This window comes from Syngnathus leptorhynchus, chromosome 9, assembly GCF_054491065.1.
Source record: "Syngnathus leptorhynchus isolate UIUO chromosome 9, UIUO_Slep, whole genome shotgun sequence".
In the NCBI taxonomy this organism is placed as follows: Eukaryota; Metazoa; Chordata; class Actinopteri; order Syngnathiformes; family Syngnathidae; genus Syngnathus; species Syngnathus leptorhynchus.
The window spans coordinates 5,329,516-5,354,399 of record NC_141203.1 but is presented as its reverse complement, the minus strand read 5'-3'; the positions used below and the strand labels follow the sequence as shown (position 1 = coordinate 5,354,399).

Genomic DNA, 24,884 nt, shown 5'->3' with positions numbered 1-24,884 from the left:
GCATCTGACTGACATTTTCCAACATGCATTTCACTCCAGGCCTACCACTTTAATTCATGTAACATCATTCTTCACAGCAGAGGCTACAAAGACCAACAGCGGGGTACAGTTTAGATCGACTTTGGCTAAGTATCGTATTTTCCGGACTATGAGCCGCTACTTTAAGCACAAGCTTTGAACCCTGCGGCTTGTAGTCCGGTGCGGCGTATCTATGGATTTTTCGTGATTTCTGTGATGTCTAATACACTTTTTAGTAAAATGGTTGTGGACTGCTGTTGTGCGGGACCGCTTTGCTGGGCGGCGAGATATGTGACCAGCAGACACGTGATCACTGTGGAGTGGTGATTTTCCTCTAATTTTAGCTGGTGCGGCTGTAAGTCCAGAAGTATATTTTCACCACAGAAGATTGAGAGAGAAAGTTTGACAGTAACCATACTTCCACTTGAAAACAGCATATAGCTGCGGAGTATAATGTGAACAACTACAGTGGGTCTTCAAATCCCTTAAGGTCCAAAGGTTTTTTTTGGTATTATGTCTTATTTTCAAAAGTACAGACAAATCCACAAAAAAATTATTTCTAGTCCCTACCTTAGCTTTGGGACATTTAAATACCCTAATGTAAAATATCCCAAACCTGACATATCTATATGAATTAGTCCTGACTCCCAATAAAAGCTGGAGCAATAAAGTCCTTTAAAAAAAAATGTAAACCATAAATATTCATTCCAATTGTTGACAAAATGCTTTGCACATTTTAGTTTGACATTGTCCATAATTGTGTTGACATTTTAATATAGATTTCTCAAAGATTTCTATCATGACGCCTCTATCAAAAGACTTCAAAAGGGTGAGCTGTTTTAATTTATTTCTGACCGGATAAAATTCTCTTCTGAAATTTGAACAACTTCTAACTGCATCTGCTGCTTCGGTAGTAACCCAACCTACAAAATGCTAAAAGCGCGTGACATACATGCATGAATGTGCAGCGTATTGGAACAAGTGTTTGGCGTGCCAAGTCATTACCTCCTCAGGACAAAGTTCGCAGGCCTTGGCAAGAGTCATGCGTGCGCTGTGCGAGCGCTCCAGGAAGTAACCGTTAGACGTTTCATTGCTCTGGACCGGAGGTGACCAGTTGTTGTACGTGTACTGCGGGTTGCCGGAGTATGGCCGCCTCTCTAGCTCGTCGCCGAGCCACTCTACAGCCCACGTCCACTTTCGTTTCAGATCACCGTTACTCTGCGTGAACACGGCAGATATGAATAAAAATGCTAAGCAAGAAATAAAACATGCAAATGCCACAAAGACTAGGGCAGCGAGCCCAATGTGAGGCAAATGCGCCAAGCACTACTCTGAACATGCTGCCCAAGTTCATTTGTATCATCTATGAATGATGTGATCAGGTATACCTGGAGAATCTGGTAAGCCACAGAGCAATTACTGAAGAGGGCCACCATACACTTGATGCACTGGTATGCCCGTTTCTGATAGTGGTTTTTGGAACGTTGGATGGTGTCAAAGAGACCATCCCTGTCATCGGGAATTCCCTTCAGCACATTATGGATCCTACACCACAAAAACAAGGAGAAGAGCATTATTATCAAAGATTGTTATTTTGGTTGCTTCTCCAACAATTTTTCTACCAATCAGTGGAAGAGGCGCACTGTTCCATGTTGGACGCATGGACCAACCTTGCTTCTCATCACTGCCATCTACAAGCCAGTTACAATTAACAGATTAACATCATTTCTTGTAGCGGTAAAGAATCTCGAGGACCACGTTCACATCTTTTACTTCTAATTCTTGGAGGCAATCAGTGTAGTGGCTTGTTACAGAGTAAATAACTATTGACATGAGAGCCAAAGCTTTGCTTCTTCAATATTCAACAAAAGTTTGCCATGAGGAGCAACCACTTTCCTTAGATTATTATTGTAACATAAACACAGCACCCGCTCCAGCAATTGTTTGCCAGATGATTAATTGTCAACACCAGACAGTTGTAGTGTTAGGGAGCTGGAATCCAGCGCAAGACACACTGGAAATATCATGGGACAATTGACTTAATTTAGCCATTATCAGCAATAAAAAGTTACATCTATAATTTGATCACTTTTATGCACAAATAACATCTTTAAAATGCATTTGACTTGCTGAGCACGTGATGTCATTTTCAGTCGACAGCAAGTGGTCAAATTGTTCAAAGGTAAAAATTGTACATGAAAAAGAATTGGTTTCAGATTTGAACAAATCAAGTCTGACCTGTGAGTCTGCCAGGAGTCCTCAATGAGAAGGATTTGTAGCAGCAAGTCCAAGTGAGGCCTCAACTCATAGTTATAGGAATATGCCACCTGTGCAAAAGGTCAAACACTTCATTTAAGACCACATGCAACCAACAGGAAAATTCTGGTGGTGGTGATGATTGTTAAGTTTTACCTGCCACAGTAGCTCACTGAGTACAGTGGAGGAAAACTGGGGGTTTTCCCAGCAGCTGAAGCGGAGAAGCTTCACCGTCTCCTCAGAGTTGCTGCAGTCCTCAATGATCTTCTTCACGTAGCTGGTCCTCACAAAGAGGATCTCAGCCACAAGCTGCTGCACCAGCATTACCGGGGCTGTCAGGTTGGTGTCCCCATAGGGGTTAGGCAGAGGGGGGTTACCTGCATAGAAGGGTGTGCAATTATTAGAATGTGTCTGTGAACGTGTGTGTTTGTGTGAGTGGAAGTAGCCCCTCAGCTCAAAGCTCTGGCAACACAGCACAGAAGCTCAGAGTGCCTGGTTTGTCAGTCACTATATCCTGAGCAAGGATGATGATCCTCATTGGGAAGTTCTACCGTCGTGTTCAACTCATATGTATTTGAATTAAGGCAGCTGAAAGCGAAGGACAACGCACCATTGATTGACGACTGCATGCGCAATGATACGTCACAGCAGCGGACTAGTTGAGAGACCACCGTGTAGAGTTTGCCCAGTTCAGCGTACTGGTACTTGATGGGGGGGCCGGGGCCTTCATCCAGCGCTACTAGCATAAACGTGGCAGGCACATTCAGCTTTAGCAGCTGGGTCTTTTCTGCCAAGCCTTTGTGCGGAGGAGGAAAAAAAAAAAGTAGATGAGGGGAGGGGGAAAAAAATTGAAGAAATGCATTAACAGGGATTAATCCAGTAAATTCCTGCAGATGTGCATGACAGGTGGGCTGTACACTCCTTACCCAGATTGGCATACATGACAAAGAGGTTGAAGTACTGTTGCAGGTGACGGCCGTGTTCGGAAACCTCCCGTCTGAGCAAGTTGAGGACAGCTCTTAACAGGTGGTCACTTAGACTGAGGTTATCACAACCCTGATCAACATAAAAATCCAACAAATGACTTCAAGCGCATCAAGTGGGGAAACCTTCAATTGTCTTAAAAGCCATGAACAAAAAGCTAAACCTGAGCAGATGTTCCGGGCGAGGCAGTGGGGGAGGGGCAGGGGCCGTCTTGCAGCGAGAAGTGAGCGATGAAAACTATGAGCTTGGCAAAGGCGCCACGCACCTCGGCGCTCGGGCACTCCAGTAGGTACTCGGAGAAACGGTTGGGGTAGGCAAACAGGACGTTGTGTGCAAACCAGTAGCGTACATTCTTACTATGTCTCAGCAGGATGCAGAGTGCGTCATACCTGATAATGGAGAAGGTGTGTTTAAAGGAGGATAAAATGGAAGGAAGAAACAATGAAAAGGATGCTTACCAATCACTGGCAGGACCCCTGACTATTTTCTTGGTGTGGAAACCTGTGCTAAAGAGGAACCGAGCAGCCAGCTGAGCACTGATCATAGCAATCTCCTCAGCCTCTGGCAGAAGGTGGTCTTGCCCTGACACAAAGAAAGAGCAAGGCTTGGAACAGCAGTCTCTATTGATTTAAAGCATTTGAGTAAACAGTTTAACAAAGCCAATTAAAAAAAACAATACATTTATTGTGTTTGTTCACGTTTTCGTAGGACATTCGTGCTAAAAAGTCTATGCGGTGTTATCTTAAAACTTCAGCTTTAGTTTACAGCCACATGTACTGCAGTAAACATTTTTACTGCAACACATGATGATGATGTGATGCAATTACAGCCACCATAAAAAAAATGAGGCATGGTTGGATGAGGCTATTTGAGGAATTTTCTTTCAATCATCATCTATACGACACTTACTGCTACTCTCCACCGATTCTTTCCGTAAGATCTTGTTCAGTAGTCCAATTTAAGTATCATTAACAACATTGTGCACCGATTGCGTCACATAAAAAAACGAACACACTGGAGTTAAAAAACACAGGTATGGAGTGCAAATGCAGAAAAACGCTTCTCGCTGTTAAATCCAATGTCCCCACAGAATGGAAGCTCATCTTTGTACTGTGGAGTTTACATGTACTTCTCCGATGGGTGCTGGTATTTTCATTCGGAAAAATACTTTGATCTAGCTCAGCAGTTAACCATATGGACAACAGCGGTTATGAACTAAGATTGAACTTTTTTTTTTTTCCTGATGGGAAAAGGTTGGTATCTATCTGACCGCGGAGTTGTCCATTAAAGGGACAGCTGCTTTTTGAGCTAACATGGTGTTTAACCTTATGAAGCTTTGTGCAGTCACATTAAGTGCCTATTGGTGTTTTGGTGATGATTTAGCAGCGCTCAGAGAAAACACATACCTGGAGGAGGGTTTAAATAGACACTGTTACAGGTCAGAAGTTTCTTAATGAACTGGAAATATTCCAGGCTGTATTGCATTCGGTTGTGCATAAATTGGACGTTCTGCTTGCGGACGCTGCACTCGATTACACCAGGCATCTTGACCTGATGTGGCTTCGCAGTGGAAATGGTCAACTCAGAGATGTACTTGACAAGCTCACTGTCCTTGTCTAGGGAGTCCATACGCTCATAGAAAAGGATGTAGGCATTCCACCATCGTTTCTGTCTTCGGTATGACATCCTTTTGATCATGTGATCAAACACCTCGCCCATGTATTCGCCGCCAAAGCACTGGTTCTTCATCTCCTCCTCGTCATCCATCTTGCATTCCGTCACGTCGCCGTCATCGAACTTGTACCAGCGGTTCTTTTCACCATCGCCTCCATTCCTTTGGATGATGTACGAGTAATAATGTCCGCCGCTGGCCTGGCCCGAGTGGACCAGCACCCCCACCAAACGGTACTTGGAGCTGCCCACAGGAGTGGGTTCAGAGGGCTCGTTCTGCTGGATCACTTGGCTCTCGGGGTTGACGTCATCGCCCTCAATCTTGGCCACGCCCGCAACTGTGTACGGTTCCATGTCCAACTCCCTCGGAAATTCAAAGTAGTCATTGAACTTGATGGCACATTCCCGCTCCCAATCATAGTCAAAGCGCTTCAGTTGGATAGCAAGCACCGGCGGCAGCTTCTTGATCAGAAGTCGCTTGACTGTGTCCACCTTAACAAGAAGACCCCCACCAAAAAACAAAAACAAATTGATGCATTACAAATCTGCCCATTACAGCCCAATAATTTTATACATTAAAAAAACGGCTGCTCTTCTTCTTATAATTCTTATTTTACCTTCTTATTACACTTTTCACAGTGGTACGCGTTGGCTCCCTCAAGGAGATCTCCTTTGACGTACTGCTCCATTGAGTCCAAAAGGTTCTGGTGATTTCTGATGTCTACATTAAGTGTTGTGAATGACTCCTCACACTCATATCTGAAAACAGAGCAACAGTTTCTGCCTAATGCCTTGCCAACAAGTCAATCTTCTAAACTGGTGGGCAGTGGAAATGTTTTGTGTGAGTCAGTTACTACAAGAAAAAAAACAAATTGCACCAATAATGACGCTTATCTGATGTTGGATGTTTATTCAAATAGTGTTGCGTGATTGTAGAAGTCATGGTCACATTCTTCGAGATGCAAAAACAATACTCACCTGTGAGGGCATCCCTGACAGATCTTCTGATCGGCAAAAGAGCCTCCTAGCACTTTGCTAAGCATAGCGGGATGACCCAAGGCCTTCAGTGCTTCATCCAAACTATCCACCAAAGAATTGAAAAACTCTAAAGCGTCATGCTGTTCTCTTAGATTCACAGGTTCACCCCATAACCTGCAGGACCACAAGTAGAACGCACATCACCTTTCCAAACTAAACCAGTGGAAATGATTAAATTACATACCTGAATTGCTTCCAAAAGCCTCTTGGGACATAGTACTGCAGTCTGGAAGCAGCCAGGTGGCCAAAAATGACCTGCAGGTGACGTAAAACTCCAATGTTGTACTCCTTCCGGTCTTCTGCTTTACTGGCAGGCTTATCGTCAAACTGGTGGTGATAGCTAAACACCTCATCACGAGGATCCACGTTCGTCTGTTGGAACAAAAGTTACGTAGTAATTCTACAATGCCATATTTGGCCATTAAACTATAATGTACTGTCAATACCTCATTCTCCTGCTTCTCATCACCTGACATGTCATCGTCCACATCGGTTCCCGTACCCTCGATGGCCAGGATGCCGTGCCGAATGGGAGGAATCATGTACAGCTGCTGAATTACAGAGTTCATGTAACACGTGGCTCCAGCGTTCTTCAGCCCCACAAAGCCTTTATTTGGCCGTGGGCCCACAGGAGGCAGGTATTCCCACTCGGTTAGCGTTTCACCGCCTGGAGAGAGATGTGGAAGAGCTCAAAACGTCCTCAAGGGTTTATATTGGGCCACTGATTGTCCTTTCAAAAGCAGGCACGTGTGGCTTCTGCTCTTTGCATTATAGTTTGTAGATATTGTAATATACAATATAGTAATTAGGGTTTAGATCTTGGAGAGAAAGAAGCAGGGAAAAGCCTGTTTTAAACCAATGACCTACCCAAATAGTACATGTCCGTGAGCGTGTCGACAATCTGCTTGAGGTTGCGGAAACAGCCGACAGCAAGCGCGACCAGGAGCTCAAAGCCAGCGTTGATGGAGGCTGGGGTGCTGCACACTGGAATGGCCTGCTCCGTGGGGAACTCGCCACTCTTCATGTACTGCAGGTAAACGTTTGACGCCGGGAAGATGAAGTCGTCAATCAGCTCCTAATGATGAACAAAATGAATTTGAGTAATTATATAATAATTGTTGGACAGCAATCGTCGTTTTATCACATCGGGATGGAAGAACAGTGTCGTTTTACATCGATAGATGTAAAAAATCCTTCCCTTAATCTCAAAGGCATAAAATGCATCACACAAGGTGTACCTTGATGAGGTTAGCGCCTCCTTTCTCACAGCCAATGTAATACTTCTTCTCAGGGGTCTGGAAGGCAAGAAGCTCCTTGGTGACACCAATGTGGCCTTCCAAGATGGTCTCTTCCACACCGGTCTCGCCTGTTCTCTTGACTTCATCCTAGAAGATGTTAAGACCAGTAACATCAACTCACATTGACAATGGCGACACACAACAAAAACTGAATCCCATGCTAAGCGGAAAAAATAAAGGACTGCCTACCCTTATCCTTTTGAGCCAGTCAATCTCATTGTTGAGCAGCACCTCGGCATTTGGCAGATTGATGTTGCTGTTGTAGGCATAGTTCAAGAGATGCCGGAGTAAAGTGAAGTAGTCCCCGGCGTGTTTAGCTCGCTCCTTAGCGGTGGTCTGTACGCAGGCGAGGAAAGTTAGATGTAATCAACAGCTGGAAAAAGAGCACGTCATTTTGTGTCACTCACCCCTAGAACAGTGAAAAGGAGGGTAATGAAAAAAAGGAGGGGTCTGTGGCCCATGCAACACCTGGTTGCCATGAGGAAAAACTGCTCCTGGGCCATCTGACGCACTGATCTGTCAAAAGGTACAGAAAACCATGCTATAAAAACTGCAACCTATGCTGCTACTGCTGCTTAGTCATTTCTACTTAACATATCCCACACAGTGGCGCAGCACACTTACTTGCTGTGGCAGTGTAGCAGCAAGTCAATAATGAAGGTTTGCCATGCCCTCTCCTTACTGAGGGTGTCAAGGGCTGTGGGCATCAAGGCAAAACATAATGTCATCACTTCCAAGGCCTCGCAACACACCTGCTCGTCTTCTTCATCTGGTTCCTTAGCTGCGTTTGTCTGATAAGGAAAAACAACATTTAAAAACAAAACAAAAAAAAACTGCCATTGTAAAGTTCTCAGCCATCCTAACTAGATATTTACCTTTTCGTATATCTTGCTGATATCTTCATTAGAACTAAAGACAAGCTGCACCGTGCCACAGCCTGAGGCCCACACTATTTTCTGTACCTCTCTGATGACACAGATGTCTGGAATAGACTTTGATGTCTGAAAAAAATTCTGAGAGTCCCATGACAAAATCCATTAATATACACAGGAAGACAATTCACAATAGTAGAAATAAATCCAAATGTAGCATCATCTAATTAGCATCGCATTTGTCAAAACAGTCAGTCAACCTTTTAAGGATGAGTAGTTATTACTTTGAGGCAATGTTGGTGACAATGTTGGTTTGTACCACACACATGGAGTACAGACTGTGAAAGTTAGCTCGGGAGATAAGACACAAATATAGACCGCGCACTGAAGTTAAAGGTTGTAGGACCATTTCAAATATTCCTGTTCAGAAATTTCATCCACGGGACTACCGCCAACCTTCTTGTGGGCCGCAAGGGGAAAACTGATCACAAGCTCATAATACAAATGGTAAAAATAGAGCCCAGGACAACCTCCATACAAATTAAAAGTGATCCCCCAAGGTCAAGGTACATCGGATTGCCCCGGTCGTCGCCGTTTTGAGTCAAAGTGGACTTCATGGGAGGAAACATGACATTTTAGGGAGGGGAATAAAAACCCACAAAGCTTCTCGGAAAATCAGCTAGAGAGAAAATGGCTGCCCTATGTCAGCTTGGTCTCAGTTGCAGGGAATGGGGTTTTGCAACAGGATAATGACCCATAACACAGCTAAAGCACCTAAGAATTGCAAAGAGCAAAGAATTGGACGGTCTGAATCTTATTAAAGATCTGTGGAAAGAGCTGAAACATACCATCTGAAGAAAACAATCTTCAAACCTGAGAATAATTACATTTGCTGTTACCTCATCAGAAATCTGCTGTGCCAGGCGGATGGCTACGTTGCGCAGCATACATTCTGAGGCAGGATTTGGAATGTTTTGCAGGGCACTCTGCAGCACCAGAGCCTGATCATGAGTGGCCTGATTAATCTGTTGGGAATTGGAGAGTGAAGTAAGATTATCGTCAGTAAACTTTCAATCAGAACATTTGGGGAAAGATTTTCAAATTTTTCTATCTTCAGGCTAACCGGGGAAACAGGGATATTTCCCTCAGCGGTGGGCTGGCAGGCCTCTGCCACAGCTTTCACGTGACCGAATCCTACAGCGGTGAGGAGGAGTTTGGCGATTTTCAGTGCATTGAGGTAAGCCCCGCGCCGTGTCTCCATGTCGGCTGACGGCAGGAAGTTATTCCGGGTGAGCATGCTCAACACCAGCGGCAAGCCACCGCTCTTCAGGAAGTTGTACTGAAAGTCACTAGCATCCTCGCCCAAAGCGGCGCTGGCTGGCATCAGCAAAGCATACACAACCTGGAAGACAGGTAAAAAGCCATTACAAAAGTTGATCTGGTATGTAGTGCAGATCTAAAAATGGCAAACTTTAAAAAAAGCCATGAAAACAAACACGTAACAACCATTGCATGAGTCATATTTCAATATTTTCTGATCTGTTAAGTTGAGCATCTGTTATAGTTATTTAGTAGTTAGTAGGTCAAAGCTAGTCCTGGTTGTACCTCAATGAGGTAGAGCACTTGTGAGGGTGAGGGGCCAAAGAAACGGGAGTCCAGTGAAGGGCTGAGGCTGTTTTCTCCAAGCTTGGCATGGTCTAAACACACAGCACGCAGGTTCTCCACAGTTTTGTTATCTGTAGTAAAAAAAAGAAAACACACACAAGCAGTGCAGCAGTTAAGCTTCCCTCAACTCAAAAGGCAGCCCCACAATGAAAGCACAGTAGAACAAGCACCTGGAGGCATGAGTTTCATGAGAACTCTGGCTCCATCTCTAAGTAGGGGCATGTTGAGTTGACAGCCCAGGTCAGCCACCTGCCACAGGAAGGAGATGTAACGCGTGTGCAGCGACATGATCTGCAAAACAGAAAAGTTACTTAGAAAGATGCTCTTAAAATACAATGACAGTCAAACTTCACTTTGAGATGCAACTCTAAAAAGTGACCATTTTGAAACTAACCACGCCAGGAAGACAGCTCTCCACTTCGGGGTTGGGCCCATCGCCATAGTGGTTGCCGTGGTTCCCTGGTGAGCCAGTGGAAGAGTCGGACGAGCTCTCTGGGCTGGAGGGCATGTTGGTGCTCACCTGAGTTAGCTTGGCTGTGATCAGCTAAAGAAAGATGAACCGTTTTGTTAGAAAATATGGAATCTCCTCATATTGCAGCTGCCCTTCTCATAGACAACTCCCTTTTTGCCTTCAGAGTAGTGAACAGGTATTCGCTGATGACTCCCTTGGATGACTGTTGTTAACTAAAAAAAGCAGCACCTACTAAATCATGTAAAGTTGCTCTGCTCTGTATTTAAGATCTTTGTGATAACTGCGTATTTAACAAATAGCGTTATAGTAGACTATCACGACCATACTAAAGTGTGTGGGTCCTGTCTGCCTCAAGTTTTTCCACTTTGCTCCATTTCTCTTAGAGATAACTAAAGCCAGAAAAAACAACATTTTATTTTTTTGCCAGAATGCCTTGTACGTGCGAAATCCAGTCCAGTCTGTCGGGGGACTTTTGCACACTCGCAGCTCGCTGGCAACAGCTGAGTGGCCGCGCTTTCCGACTGAGTGCTATAGGAGAATGGCCAACAAGCTTGCTGTTAGCCACGAGTCTTTGCTTTGCAAGATAGCAATTAGGATTGAAATAATTCCTGTGAATTGAATTTTTGAAACTCTGTCCTAGACAATGTCGATTACATCACAGTCCATCCAAGAAAAGCATCCTAAGACGAAATGGAATTACAATGTTGAAAGTTACCGTTTTGTCTTTCAAGTTCAGTTGTCCAATAAGCTTCCTGTCATCTGCAGGGTCAACCACCTCTCCTCCAATGAAGAGCTCTATCTTGGTATGTGCGGCGTTCGCTTTGATGCGATTTAAGATGCCGCGGCGCACAGAGCCAATTGTGTCATTGGTGTGTGACCAGATATCCAGGTCATCCACTTGGCGCCCCTGGTTAGGGAAGCGCACGATCAACGTGATATGTTTTCCCCGGAACGCTCTGAAAGAGAAATAAAAACATTTAAGAATGGACTCTCCAAATTGTTGATGAGCTGAAGCTTGTGATTCTACCTGGACATGGGCAGGATCGTCCTCTCTTCATGGTAATCACTGTCACATTCATTGATGTACTCCTTGAGCACAGTAAGAACACGCACCATGCGGATTGCCTCCTGGCGGGCACAGTTTATGCTATCTTTATCTCCATCCAACACACACAGGGTGTCGTAGGACGCCTTCAGACGGTCAAAACATGACTGGATAAAATCTTCATGAATTTCCACCTGCGATTACATGTCAAGTTCCTTGTCATTGTAGAAGATAATGCAACCTGAAACACACAAGTTTGGACAGAGTTCTATTGTGTACCTGATTGACTTGTAACTTTGGTCCAAGATTGGTGTAGATCTCCTTCAACAAGTCGATGGCTCTGCTTGCAATGTCATCGCTTCCTTGAATTACCACCTAAAACAAAAAAATAAAATAGTAAATATTTTTGCAATTAACCCAAGATGATTAAGAGATATGAGGTAGTAGTGGACTAATCAGGAGAGGCATGCCTTGAAAATATCACAAGTAAAGATTTGGAAGAAAAAGAATATGCGCTTCTCACCCTCCAAAGGTAGTCTAGGCCAATGAGTTCCAGGTCGTCCATCATGTAGGCCCTACGTTTGGCTACCAGTTTGCCCTCCCTGCAGTTGACAGCCTTAAAGAACCTCTCGAAGCACTTCATGCCATTCTCCGTCAACAGGGACGGGTCAAGTTGCAGGACATTATTCTCAAAGAAGTCCTTGTTGATGTCTGGGTCTAGGTCGGGTTCATCGCCCATAAGTTTGGAGTACCTGCAATGTGGCATTTGGAATAGTGTTCAACACATTTGTGCATGGAATACACAAAAATGCAGGATCAAAGTCAACAATACCATTTGAAGCAGGCCTCGCGGTCACAGAGGAAGACTGCAGTCTCAGCCAGACACTTCCAAATCTGCTTGGCCTGAGGGGCACAGAGCCACAGCTGGCCATCTTTAAGAAGGAACCTTTGCACAACAAAACAACAACAAAACAAACAAACAAAAAAAAAGATAGTTAGCGGCAATTGGAAGTAACATCAAACTTTGCAATCCTTTGACTACCTTTGTATTTCAGTATCATTCAGTACCTCAGGAAGTTAAGTCGTTCTTGCACTTCCTGGACATGGCTGTAGCGGCTTCCCGGTCGGACTATCTGAGGGTCAAACTCTGCCTGTTCTTCTGTAATCATTCAAAAACATACAAATGATCGGTCCATCTGATTATTCAACTTTTAGATCTTATCTTTCCAATGTATACCTTTGGAGAATTGTCGCATTGTCTCCATGTAGGCCGACAGGTTCTCAGCCACGAGTGTAACTAGAGCGTGGTTGTTTTGCAGCTGGTTGATAAGGTCATGCCGGTAAAACACATGTGGATTCCTCTGGGTTTGACTACAAAGTCAAGAGAAAAAAGTAATGGATATAGAAGACAGCACAAGCAGGACAAAAATATTGAGCAGTGAAACAAAAAGAACTGGCAATACGGTGGCAAGGGAAATGCCGGCAAACAGCTAATTTTGCATTGGTATTAATCTGCAGCGCAAAAGATGTTCAAAACAGGAAGATTTTGGAATATCTGTGTAACAATACAGCAAGTCTGTCAAAGAGCTCACATCAATACTTATTTCCTGACTTGCAACCTTGAAATAACAAGAACCATGTGAGAACAATACAGCAATCTGTCGTCACTATTTTATCGCTTAACCGGAACTGGCTAGGCTCAAGATGAACTACGAAATTCAGGATATACTCAATTGCCCCAAATACCGGCATCGACGCCCAATAAACACTGCAGTCCAACTTGGGGCCGTGTGCTTCATCCACTGAAAATGACAATTCTCCCATTAGAAAAAAGGGTGACTAAGTGCAATATCTGTTCAGAAATGCTATGTTAACAAAAGGACTTTCAGATGTAAACTCTTTAAACCGACTTGAATTCTGTTGCTAATTAAAAGAGTAGCATCTATGGAGGAAGAGGTGTTCTCCCTCAGATTAACTAAACTCTGGAGTATAGCAAACAGGTACCCCGCACTGATTTAACGTGTACCTCCGGAGATCCAACTTCGAGGTCTTGATAGATTGATAAATATCTGATGTTCTCTTTGTGACTAGTTTTGTTCTTGCCAAAATAATGCCACTGGCTTCCATTTAATGCAAGGGCCCACTCTAAGCGATACGCTAGATCGCTTGCTTATGGAAGGAAAGAGTTTCTTTTTCTTTCTTTTCTTTTTTTTTTTTTAAAAAATCACTCTGTGACCAAAAAAGCAGCTGTACAGACAAAATGCCATTTGTTCTGACGGTCTACACTTGTCTCAAAGAAAAAAAATGAACTCAAAGAGACAGCTCATGTTGAGATCCTAAATTAGGTCAAACAAAGTGTTTCAACATTTTTCACATTAAACTGCAACCTGTGTTCTGCTGTAACTGAGACGACTATCTTTATACATTCGTGACATCAAATAAATTAAATGGGTGCAAGGCAAGAAGAAATGAATGCTGGCCGCAAGGATTGTGGAGCTCCATCTCAAATCATCTTGTAATCTCTCGTAAATTGTGGTAACTTTTTTTTATTGAAACGAACAAAAAAGCAAGAACGCTGTTCCAGCCTCAAAATATTTTATACTTAATGTTCTGAAAAATATATTTTGTAATTTGAATCAGTATGTGGTTGAAATATAAAGTACAATATAAAAATGAAAATGTACTTCATGGAGAAGAAATAACAGTAAAGTGTTCATGCTTATTGCGTTTTAAGTGATGAGGGGAGAAGGACAACAGTTCCTGCATGAAATGAAAAAAAAAATCTTACTCAGATTTAGACTTTCTTCCCTTTACTCTACATTTTGTAAATGATCCAGGGAAGTACGTCTATTTAGCCACGTGAATTAGAAATCTAGGTGGCTGCGGTTTGAATTGTGAACTTCCAGTCCAGCTATGCAGATAAGCTTGCTGCTACAGTGAACAAACAGAAACACCCCCCTCCACCCTAACCCTCCCAGTTTTTCAGAGATGCTTGAATACAAGACAATAATTACTATAGCCAACATATTATACGTACTGTCAAACCTTTTTTGCCATGTTAATCCGAAATCTAGGTGGTTGGTATTAAACTTGATTGGAAGCAGTGCTTCTGGCTCCACACACACAACGGCTTTCTGTTTGCTTCTCCTGAGATATGAGGTTTTATGTGATGTTTGGGGATTTACAGCCAACAGTAACCTTTAAGTCATCCTGAAGGTCTGATTAAGAATAATGATTAAAAAACAAAAAGACAACTTTCGCTATGTTGGCGAAAGTGGCACTGAGCCGTCCGCTCATCTATGCTGAGACAGTTTGCATAACAAAACGTATGTACGCAGCAAAAGGTTTGTGCATTAGTTGAAAAATTCATAAAATGGCTCATCTGTAACTTGAGCTTACGCTGTACCTGTAGCCTTCAAGATGCAATTGGGGGTTCAAAAATCAAATTGTTAATATGATCATTTGAGATGGAGCCCAAGAGAAATGTTTGTCATTAACATGTCAAAGAGAAAAGCTGCAATGTTGGCCAGTGGAGAAGCAGGTAGAACCCTAGTGCTGCAATTCAACTTACCCCACTAAATTCATTTGCATGTTAATTCGTATTTTCTTTCTGAAAAAACAACAGGCATGCAGACTACATATTTTTTAGAAGGAAACACACCACAAGCATTACAGCTACAAAGTCTGACCGATTGGAAGCGGAGTTTGCTTGTTTGTGGTTGTTGTGTGTTAACTGCAGTAGATGTCGGCCAGGAGCTCACCTTAAATTCTGTGGAGCTTCTCCGAAAAGGCTACAGATTTCTCTGATTTGTTTCAAGGCGGGAATCACCCATTTGTCATTAGTTCGCAGCTCCTCTATGAAGCGATCAATCCACTGGATCTTCTGGGTGTCTCGGTCCTATGAATACAAAAAGAGCACCACCGTCAGTGAGTATGTCTCCAAATCTTATCACTGTTAATGTCAGGCATTGTAATAGTATCGTACCATGAATTTGAGCCGGCAAAAATGACATATCGTACTTTTGTATTTGACTATTTTTTACCATTTAGTTTTTGGTTCACAGGTACAAATTTGACTCGTCAATAACACTAAAAAAATTGAATCATTCCCGTTAATAATACTGTAAAATTGTATCTCTTTATACAACATTCCACACAGATAGAGATAAGAACTTAAAAACTTGCCTGTGAGCAGCTGTAATCTAATATTTTGATGTGAGCACTCAGGGCTTGGTCCATTATATCTACAGGCACATCATCGCTGTGGGCCAGGTTCCACAGCAGATTGAGGACCTTGTGGGCCATCACGCCATCCTTGTCATCCTCGGCCAGGCGGCGGATAAGCTCCAGCAGTTTCTCACGCTGTTTCTTGCTGGCGTTCGTCCAGCTTGCCTGCACATCAAACGGTTCGTGATGTTTGTTGATGGCATCCAATGAATTTTACCACCAGGACATTTACAAAACAAAATCCCAAATATTCTTGGATAAAAAAGGTAAATAATTACATCAGGACTTTTACAAAACAAAACCCCAAACCTTCTCGGATCACACATTTAAAAAAGGTAAATAATTACATCAGTCTAATGGCCTCTGCACATCAAATAATGAAGACTTCGACTCACCTTGAAACAGTCAAATAGATGATCAAGCTGCTCCGGGGAAAAATCCCATGCTAGCTTGGCCAGGAGGTCATGGACATTTTTCACAATAGCCTCATGTTTCCCAGCCTGCACATAGAAGGCGGGGGGAGACGAGAGAATCATCCTTACAAATCCAAAGATCCATCAATGATATGCTGAGTTTTGATTAGAAAGCAGGGATTTTGTGGGCAAGTCTCTACTGTTTATTGTCTAGATTTTTAGAACAAATTTCCGTTACACTCCCGAGTGACTTGTTTTTTTCTTTATGACGCTTTTTTTTTTTTTTACTTGATTTTTTAATCTTGATTTGATTGATTTTTTTAATATTCTCTCATTCTGAATTTGATGCCGATAACAACTTAAAAAACCTTGAACGCAAAAGACTGGGAAAGTTGAAGAATCCTTAAAAAAAAGAAAAGAAAACCCCTGTTTGGAATATCATAAACGTGAACAAGATTATTTGGAAAGATGTGAGTGTCATGATTGGGTATGAAAAGGAATATTCCCAAAAGGCTCATTTGTTCACAACCAAAGATGGAGCCATTTTGTGAACACTGGAACCTTGGCTGTTCCAGTATATTAAAGGAGTAGTTTTGCCATAAAGACCTCATCAGGACAATAATGGGATGCCCACCTGTGCTGCCCAGATGTTGTCGAGATCCTGCATGGTAAGAGCTTTCTCTTTGATAACAAAGCGAAGGATCTTCTCCAGTTTCTCGACGTACTGAGGCTGGTGCAAACTATCCCTCAAGACAATGGAAAGGATGTGGTTCTGCTGGATCCACTCCTAAAGCACCCACAATAAATAACTTAAGTACAGACACCAAAATGGAGTGCAAAAGTATTGGGCGAGTGGGCTCACCGCCATGCGCTCTGCAGTGAGCCATTCATCCTCCTCAGGATTGTGCCGATGAGTGTAGTAGGACACACTGGAGATCACTTTGTTCACTTCATTTAGTGCATTCATTTTGCCATTAAAAGAAGAAATTTGCAATAACCTGGTGAAAGAAAAACATGTTTATACCAGATAATTTCAACATTGTGTTGTTTTTCCCAGTCTGATGCATTGTTCTTACCTAAGAATCATTTTTAACCTAAAAATCTCTAAATTCTTCACAGTCTCCTCTTGCCCTGGTACGCGTGATGCAAGACTCTTTAGAGACTTGATTATCATGGACAGTGCGTCGTTTTTGGCTTCATTCTTGGCCTCTTTCTTAAGCTCCTCGTCAGTGAGGTTCTCCAAGAACTGGGGGACCATTTCAATGACAGGGAGGAAGTATTTCTTCACTGTGTGCAAGGTGAGGAACTCATAACACTGGCCAAAAGGCCTGCAATGAAAACGAGGAAGAAACATGAATAGTCAAGACAGAACATGGAGAGAAACACGGGCTCGTCCACAAGTTTACTTGATAAGTGCAGCGATGATCTGGACGTTCAGTGCTTCGCCGCTCATGAAGCGATCGTGCAACATTTGAAACCCGTTTAATGTGCCAAATTTATTTATTAAGTCCACCAACCAGCCCTGCAATTGACAAAAGAGAGACAAGACTGTGCAATGTGCTGCAAAAAACAAAATTACGACACTTTGATTCTACAACTAAGGCGATACTCAGGATAAGCGTGGATATACCTTAGGCGAACGTGGGTCGGGTGGTCTGGCGAAAAGGTCATCATCGGCCAACTGCGCTACGGCAGGGACGGTCTCAGAGGGCCGCGTGCCATTATAGATGTGGAATTTGCAATGAGGGTTGGTGGCCATGGCCAGAAGCTCCAGTAGTGGGAACCAGTCCTGAGAGAGCTTTGCCACACACAGCTCCACCAAGCGGTGTGTGTTAGTGATGATACACCGCTGGAAACATTGTGATAACATAAAAAAGACAGAAAAACAATTGGGAAAAAAATAGATAAAAATTATGTCCTGGCGCTTAAATAACTATCAATATGGGACCTGGCTCATCATAATATTCCTTTAGTTAACATATATTAAGCCTGTGTATCTCACTTAGCGAGGGTTTGTGCACGGCCTGAATGTTGATTTTTTTTTGTTCGTTCAAAGTGGCAAACTGTCGCAAAGACGTTTGCCAGACATTCGCGAACAGTTCTAATAGTCATCAAGTATTCGCAACCTTTTAGGAGCCCTAATGAAATACCATCATTTTCTACGTGTGCAAACACTCGCGGCTCAGTGAAATACAGGCTTTAGGATTGCAAAAGTACTCACATGAATCTCAAACTTCCAGCCACTGACTGCCTCGTCTGTTAGAATCTTTGTAAACGAGATAGTCAGACCATCTCGGAAAAACCTCTGACATGCCTCACACTTCACATCCAGTCCTGCAGGAAGAAAACACAATTTCTGAGATATCACACATATACGACCATGAATTCTGCTTTTTAAAGTCCTGAGGGAGAATGTTGGCCGGCAGTTTGTTAATTCAAGCTCAAGTGCACTTGTGTTCTGCAGCAAGACAATGATGTAATGCACAGCAGAAAGTCAACTTCTGAATAGCTATATTACAGAACGGGGGGAGGGGGGAATCAAGGTTTTGAAGTTGGCCTTGTCAAAGTCTGAACAAGGCCAGAATCAAATTGAAATATATTGCAGACAAGCTCTTTAAAAGACATGTCACGCTTGAAAATGCTTGAGTGCTGCTCAAGTAATGCAATTGTCAATGGAAGAAAAATAAAATCCCCACAAAGATATGAACAACTCATTTCCATTACCAAAATGCTTGATTTCAGTTGTTGCGGCCGCGGGTGGCCCAACCAGCAAATAAATTCTGAGGGCAAGTACTTTTTCTCTACACAGGGCCTGGAAGCTTTCAATAGTTTCCCCTTAATAAAATTAAACCGCCATTAAAAACTGCAATTATTGTTAACTTGGGTTGCCCTTGTCTGATATTTACAATTGTTTGTTGGGCTTAAAAGGTAAAGTGGGAAAACTCTGCAAAAAAAGAAAAAAAAACTATCATGACACTGTACTTCAAACTGGCTGCGGAATTTTATTTTATACAATTAAAAACGAGTACTATTTGTATGAGCACATTTACAACTACTATTGTGCAGCACCCGCCTACCTTTTTTACAGAGGTCTATTGCAGCCTCCAAAAGGACTTCTAACTCTCCTTTTGGCAAAACTGGAACCACCCAACGAGGCCTGGGAAGAAGGAAAGCAACAATTGTCAAGAAATTCCAGCAGGTGCTGACTTAGTGGTGTAATAATTGATCAAACCATTTCTGTGTTGTGTGAGGTCATACAAATCTAGTTCAGTCATGAGAAGTTGGGTTGGGGAAGTATCAGTATGCGCTCCAATGTATCGGTATCTATGCCAGTCATCTGTACCAAGTTGCCCTCTTGTGGCCGTTGTACTATCTTAGTATGGCTCTCACGGGAAAATTATTTGTAAAAAAAATGGGCATGTATGACTCTGTCTGCCAAAAAGGTTCCTGACCCCTGTGATAGTAGAGTGTGCAGGCTTCTTGTGTACCTGTTGATCATGTCATCTAGCTTGGCTAGGTCAGTGTGGGGGAAGGCGGGCTCCTCCTCCTCCAGCTGGGGAGGTCCATCCCCTTGTCCATGCTCGCTGGGTGGGCTCACTGGAGAATTCTCATTAGATGAGTTAGGAGATGAAGTCTGAAACATAATAAAAATTTAAACAAATGCAGCTATACATGAATTTATGGCTTTGTAAAGTGAAGGCCATTTACTGGTTTTAATCAAAATTGATTTGTCATCTGTTTGACTAGAACACGTTTTTTGGAGGGGAGGCGGTGCAAGATGCGAATGTCATTCGCTGATGTAAACATGCTTGGCAAATGCAGATTTTGGCTGCGGGTCTGAGCTCGACAATGAAAAATAAAAACACTTGGCTTTAATCTCTATTCAGCAAGTTTAGGAGACCTGGCTCTCATTTGAATATAGTCTGTGTACTGTAGACTGTATGAGGGTCCCCATGATTTTATATGATCAATGTTGCTGTAGGCAGGTGTGAGACCAGGTCTCAAACACGCCATTGAGAGTCAACATGACGGCTGGACAAATGCAAAAGTGAGAAATGTGAAATGAGATGTGTGCGGCAAAGGCTCCTCCTGCTTGGCTGACCTACATATACAGTTTGCCTCTCACGTATCACCACAGCTCATCAACACACACACACTTGCTGTGCACATGCACACACGCGCGTGGCGTGCACAGACAGACCCACAGACACACACAGACCCTCACATCCATCACTCAGGAGGCTCTGTTCATTGATGCCCCATCTTCACTTTGCCCCTCTTTCCGCTTCCCTGCTGCACCACTCTCTTTTCATCCCCTTGGGCATCTGTGCATGTGTATGGCAGGGTGCAAGATGTATTTGTTAAAACCTGCTCTGCAATGTCTTGAATTGTGGAAGGGCATTTGAAATTGCCCTGAATCGTTTAGAACGTAAACTATCAGTAGTATCATTGCTGAATTATTATTATTATTATGGGGCAAAATGGCAACATGACCCAAGGACCTAAATATCATATCCTAGTCCTTATTAATTGACATTAGGGGTGGGTGATATTTATCAACATTGCTTTTACATTATCGAGTATTAATACTGCCTCAAAAAGGAAAGGTGAACAAGTCTACTGATGGCCGCAAATTAGGAGGAAGTGATGAAATCCTCATTCGGCGAATCAGCGTGCATGAACGGCAGAGGTATCGAGTTGAAAGTGCACATTACCTTTTGGGAGTGAGATGAAATTGTATCATGTTTAAAGAAGACGTTTTAGTCAGAGAATACAAAGCAACCCAAGATTGTCCAATTTGAATAAGTTGTCCAAGAGACAGCGTTTGACCTTGCAGACAAACCAATAGTTGAACCTACATAATCGCGTCGCACAAGCAGACACGCGGCATCATAAAAAACAAAAACAAAAAAACAATAGAATAAAAACAGACATGGACACAGTGTAGTGATATACAAACAATTTGATCGCGGTCTGTATTTATAATGACCAAAGTTGGAACCTGGAGCTAATACATATTTCATATGTTGCTTACCTGATTCTGTGGCAACGGAGGTTGGCTCTGAGCATCAGGCGCCTGGCCCTGGCTGTCATTGCCCCCCACCGGAGAGCCACGCGTGGTGGCCGTCATGCTCGCCACGGGGCAGATCTTGGCAATCTTGGCCTCTTTATGCAGCGCTGACCAGGAGGGAAATCAGAGCCGCCTCAGCCGTGGAGGAGAGGGAAGAGAGGCCGAACACGCGAGAGAGGGACACAAGCACCTGGAGATCTGGATGAGCTGCTGAGACCATTGCATAACCTAGAGTGATGAAGGACGGTGAGAGAGAGGGGAGAGAGACAGAAAGAGAAAAAGGTTAAAAGGTTGGGATTAATCAGCAGGCCAAGGGAAGCTACTTGCAATAAATATGCAAAAGGGACTTTCACTGCATCAATCCTATGAAACAAAAACATTGTGACTTCAATGATATCTAATTGTAGACCAACACAGAAAAATCTATGTATAAACATATTTGAGACAAACGTGTTCATGAATATTACTATCCCAACTTCGGAGGGAGTTCAGAGCCATCACAGAAACAGGTTTTCCAACAGATTTTCCACCTTTACTAGCTTCTGAGTAAAACCCAAAAGAAGTTATGGCTCTTATGCGGATAGTTTGTGGGATAGTCATACTTTGAAGTCGACAAACAATGCATTCTACAATAGCCTCATTCCCCTTAACAAATACTTTAAGCGTCAACATTTCAGTCAATAATGAGCAAACAAAAGGTCTTACCAAACAAATCTGTCCACGGGCAAAATTAAACAACCGTTTCACAAAGCGGTAATCAAGGATGATTTTTAGACTTGCATTTGTTTAAACATCGCCGTCAAGGAACAACACGTCATTAAAGATTGGGTCGTCAATATCTTTTGTCAGAAATTTGTCTGAGGTGTCCAATCAGTGTCAAACCTGCGGCACCCACCATCATTTCCTGCAAGGGAGAAACATCCATTACACTCTTAGGCAAGCCAGTTTTAAGCCTGATTGCTGTGACATCAGTGATCATCAACTGGCGGCCCGCCAAACCGTCCAATCAGGCTCGCGCCTGTATTCCATCATTTTGAAGATCAGAGAGAAAAGATCATGTGACCCACAATAAAGCAACTGAAACTGCAAAAACTAAGACTATAAAGGCCGAAAAATGCATTAGGTTTTGTAATTAAATTGAATGCCATATTCAAACAATAAACAACTATCAATGTTATACCGAAATTGTTATTATTTGAGGGTCGGTCCAGCAAGCTGACTATCCGGTAAAATTCTGCCCCTCTGAACAATAGTTGTTGGCTCCTTATTTACATTTATTAAAGTCAATTAAAGTGTTTGTGCTCCGGTGATTTTCACTTGATGGCGTTTGAAATTAACAGCAATTTATCAATCATTTATTTACCCAGGTTTTTATCCTAGCTCTGCAAATACTAACCTATACTAATACTAACCGAACCAAAAGATGGTTGAACCCCAGCCCCCCCACAAGCTAACCATCCCACTGGTGTTGCTAACCAACCTGACAATACAATTAACACACCAACAGCTCATTCTAGAACAAACTTCATGTCGACCGGCCTTTTGGACAGAACCGGCTTTACAACATTCGCGCAGCATTCACTTAGCGTCAAGTACGAACCGATAACGAATGAATGTGGCGTCCATTGCAGAAAGAAGTAGAGGATGACAATTGTGGAGGGGGAGTTAACAAGCCCTTTTACTTATTCTCGGTAAATGGCTAGCATTATTTGACGTCTGCTTTTCGAGGAAGACCTTAGCGAACGTGCAAGGCGATCCACCCAAACAGTCGAGCCTCCGTGGAGGCCTTGTCGTCAAAAGCGAATTGCGTTGAATCGTGCAGGCCTCATCATCACTCGGCCCGGCCTGGCATTACGTTAACCGCTCCCATAGCAAACGCATTAATAAGCGAATGACAAGAGGGTGAATTGTGTTAGCGTCCCACACTACTAGTAACAAAGTCGGGGTGGGCTTGTGAGGCGTTCCCCGTTGACCAAGTTGTGTTCCCGAATCGCCATTTGCAGTTAGCTTGGGACGCGCTAACGATGGTAGCTGGTAGCCATCGGTGCTAACGTCCCAAGTCGGTGCAGTTAGCTAACCCCGTTCTATTTTGACAAGCATCCGAGCTCATATGACTCAACATTTAAGCATTTTGTCCAACTTGTATGTAAATCAACTTTGGCGAGCAAGAACAAGGCCATTGTTGAGTGAAAAGATAAAAGGTGATCTGCTGCTCATGAGTAACAAGAGCTATAACTGAATACAGGGGTCGTCTATTTCCTGAGTTTAGACTTCTATCATCCAAGTTTTTAACTCATAACAACGATGCACTTTCGATAATACCAAATGGGGAAAAAACATCCAATACAATAGAGCATTTAACACGTGTTGTTCATTTAGGTTGTGAATACCTGTTATCGAAATCATAAATTTTAACACTGCTAGACAAAAACATGTATAGAAAGTGTTCAGTTAGTAGACAGTGTCGACAATTGACGGATAGCTAGCAGTAGCCAGGGTCCAGCCAGTAAAACCGGGTGAGTTCGTGGGAACGTACGTGATGTTAGGACAATGAATCGCAGTTTAACCACCTTGTCACACGATTATACAATGAAAAAGCGATAACAGTGAGTGGACTGCATCTCAGCACATGAGAAGCACAAATGACATCAATGCAATAGTTGGTTACCTGCCGTGCACCACAGCAGCTGACGCTAGTAACCTGCTAGCCGTGCGGCTAACAATCCCCTCAAGCGTTAGCCTACGGAGCTAGTTAGCTAACAACTCACCAGGAATTTGATATGACTTCCCCTCTATTCACCGGCTACATCCAGCCTTGATCGGCGGCGTCGTCGTATATTATATAAGCGTGGCCTGGTACTGGTGACGGCTTTTCGCAGGAGACACGGACCCACTGCTAGAAAAATCTCTAATTCCGACGTTTCCCCTCTCTTGCTTCTGGGTGTTTTTCCCTGCGTCACCGGCGCAGTCACAGCCCCCCGACTCTCGGCCAATTTCTGGGGCTTGTCACTTCGGTCCCAGCAGCAGTCACTCACGCACAACTTGAATCAGTACAACATGGCGGAAGCGCAGTCGGGTGCGAGCGGCGCTCCGTTTTAAAATAGGCCAGAGCAGCGGAGTCCAACTCCAAAAGCGTCGGCCCTCGTCTGTAAGGAGAGATTGCGGCGCAGCCGTGGAGCAGCCCAGTCAACACATCAGCTGAACGGAAAGTGCATTTAACTGGTCCAGTCTGATCGCCTGAGAGTCCGGATCCATTAAAAATCCAGCTCCGGGGTTTGGCTAAAACTGGACGATGAGCTCAGCCCGAAAGACCATCGCCGCCCACCATTTACTAATGTTGCGTTCCAGTGAAACACGGAAAGTCGACAATTTTGTGTTTTTAACAGGTGCACCCATTATGGCACTCGAAAAATGGTGGAACCTTGAACTCCACTTTCAAAATGGCCACGGAGACTGTCAAGAGCAAGTGAAACCAGCCAGAGTGTTGTTGGCATTGTTGCTATTTGTCACATTAAATCAAGTCCTGCTTATTAACTGTATGCCATATTTCCGTGTGTAAACAACTGTCAATGCGAAATTAATAATTGACGTTGCTTACCCGTTAGTCGCCGCTATCCAGCGTTGTACTTGTTGAAAAAAAAAAATACTATAAAGCAAAACTTCCCGATTTCGAATAAACTAATGTAATTGCGCTATTAATGCTCCAACTTCAAGTGTAGATCCCGAATAAACTACTGTAATGGCACTATTCTCCAACTACTAGTGTTGATGTCGGTTAACTCTTAAGGAACATGTCGTTTGTTCGCATACTCACGTATGGTTCAGAGACTAATACAACAACGATTTATAAAGGG

At 43.2% G+C, this 24,884-nt stretch overlaps 1 protein-coding gene across 3 annotated transcripts in view; it reads right to left on the bottom strand.

The window, feature by feature from the left end:
- The window catches only part of usp9 (ubiquitin specific peptidase 9), a 28,024-nt gene extending 3,140 nt beyond the window's left edge, over positions 1–24,884 (bottom strand). Inside the window, exons 1-44 of one of the 3 annotated variants that reach the window (XM_085920622.1) lie at positions 24,629–24,884; positions 20,995–21,258; positions 19,448–19,593; positions 19,037–19,116; positions 18,181–18,293; positions 17,590–17,808; positions 17,366–17,481; positions 17,036–17,287; positions 16,822–16,957; positions 16,594–16,746; positions 15,942–16,046; positions 15,505–15,711; positions 15,081–15,217; positions 12,557–12,690; positions 12,388–12,478; positions 12,152–12,265; positions 11,843–12,071; positions 11,599–11,694; positions 11,302–11,513; positions 10,990–11,230; positions 10,197–10,346; positions 9,973–10,093; positions 9,743–9,873; positions 9,261–9,539; positions 9,037–9,162; positions 8,141–8,278; positions 7,890–8,056; positions 7,673–7,781; positions 7,455–7,601; positions 7,206–7,352; positions 6,835–7,042; positions 6,414–6,634; positions 6,152–6,339; positions 5,908–6,081; positions 5,547–5,688; positions 4,665–5,421; positions 3,717–3,840; positions 3,422–3,647; positions 3,201–3,330; positions 2,885–3,070; positions 2,431–2,651; positions 2,257–2,345; positions 1,407–1,563; positions 1,024–1,236 (exon numbers count right to left, since the gene is read on the bottom strand). In XM_085920622.1, the coding sequence (XP_085776748.1) occupies positions 1,024–1,236; positions 1,407–1,563; positions 2,257–2,345; positions 2,431–2,651; positions 2,885–3,070; positions 3,201–3,330; positions 3,422–3,647; positions 3,717–3,840; positions 4,665–5,421; positions 5,547–5,688; positions 5,908–6,081; positions 6,152–6,339; positions 6,414–6,634; positions 6,835–7,042; positions 7,206–7,352; positions 7,455–7,601; positions 7,673–7,781; positions 7,890–8,056; positions 8,141–8,278; positions 9,037–9,162; positions 9,261–9,539; positions 9,743–9,873; positions 9,973–10,093; positions 10,197–10,346; positions 10,990–11,230; positions 11,302–11,513; positions 11,599–11,694; positions 11,843–12,071; positions 12,152–12,265; positions 12,388–12,478; positions 12,557–12,690; positions 15,081–15,217; positions 15,505–15,711; positions 15,942–16,046; positions 16,594–16,746; positions 16,822–16,957; positions 17,036–17,287; positions 17,366–17,481; positions 17,590–17,808; positions 18,181–18,293; positions 19,037–19,116; positions 19,448–19,593; positions 20,995–21,090 (7,428 nt within the window). In that variant the 5' untranslated portion in view covers positions 21,091–21,258; positions 24,629–24,884. Of the gene's footprint in view, positions 1–1,023; positions 1,237–1,406; positions 1,564–2,256; positions 2,346–2,430; positions 2,652–2,884; positions 3,071–3,200; positions 3,331–3,421; positions 3,648–3,716; positions 3,841–4,664; positions 5,422–5,546; positions 5,689–5,907; positions 6,082–6,151; positions 6,340–6,413; positions 6,635–6,834; positions 7,043–7,205; positions 7,353–7,454; positions 7,602–7,672; positions 7,782–7,889; positions 8,057–8,140; positions 8,279–9,036; positions 9,163–9,260; positions 9,540–9,742; positions 9,874–9,972; positions 10,094–10,196; positions 10,347–10,989; positions 11,231–11,301; positions 11,514–11,598; positions 11,695–11,842; positions 12,072–12,151; positions 12,266–12,387; positions 12,479–12,556; positions 12,691–15,080; positions 15,218–15,504; positions 15,712–15,941; positions 16,047–16,593; positions 16,747–16,821; positions 16,958–17,035; positions 17,288–17,365; positions 17,482–17,589; positions 17,809–18,180; positions 18,294–19,036; positions 19,117–19,447; positions 19,594–20,994; positions 21,259–23,798; positions 24,450–24,628 lie in introns of those variants that run through there. The other 2 variants (XM_085920623.1, XM_085920621.1) reach the window with 2 other exon arrangements.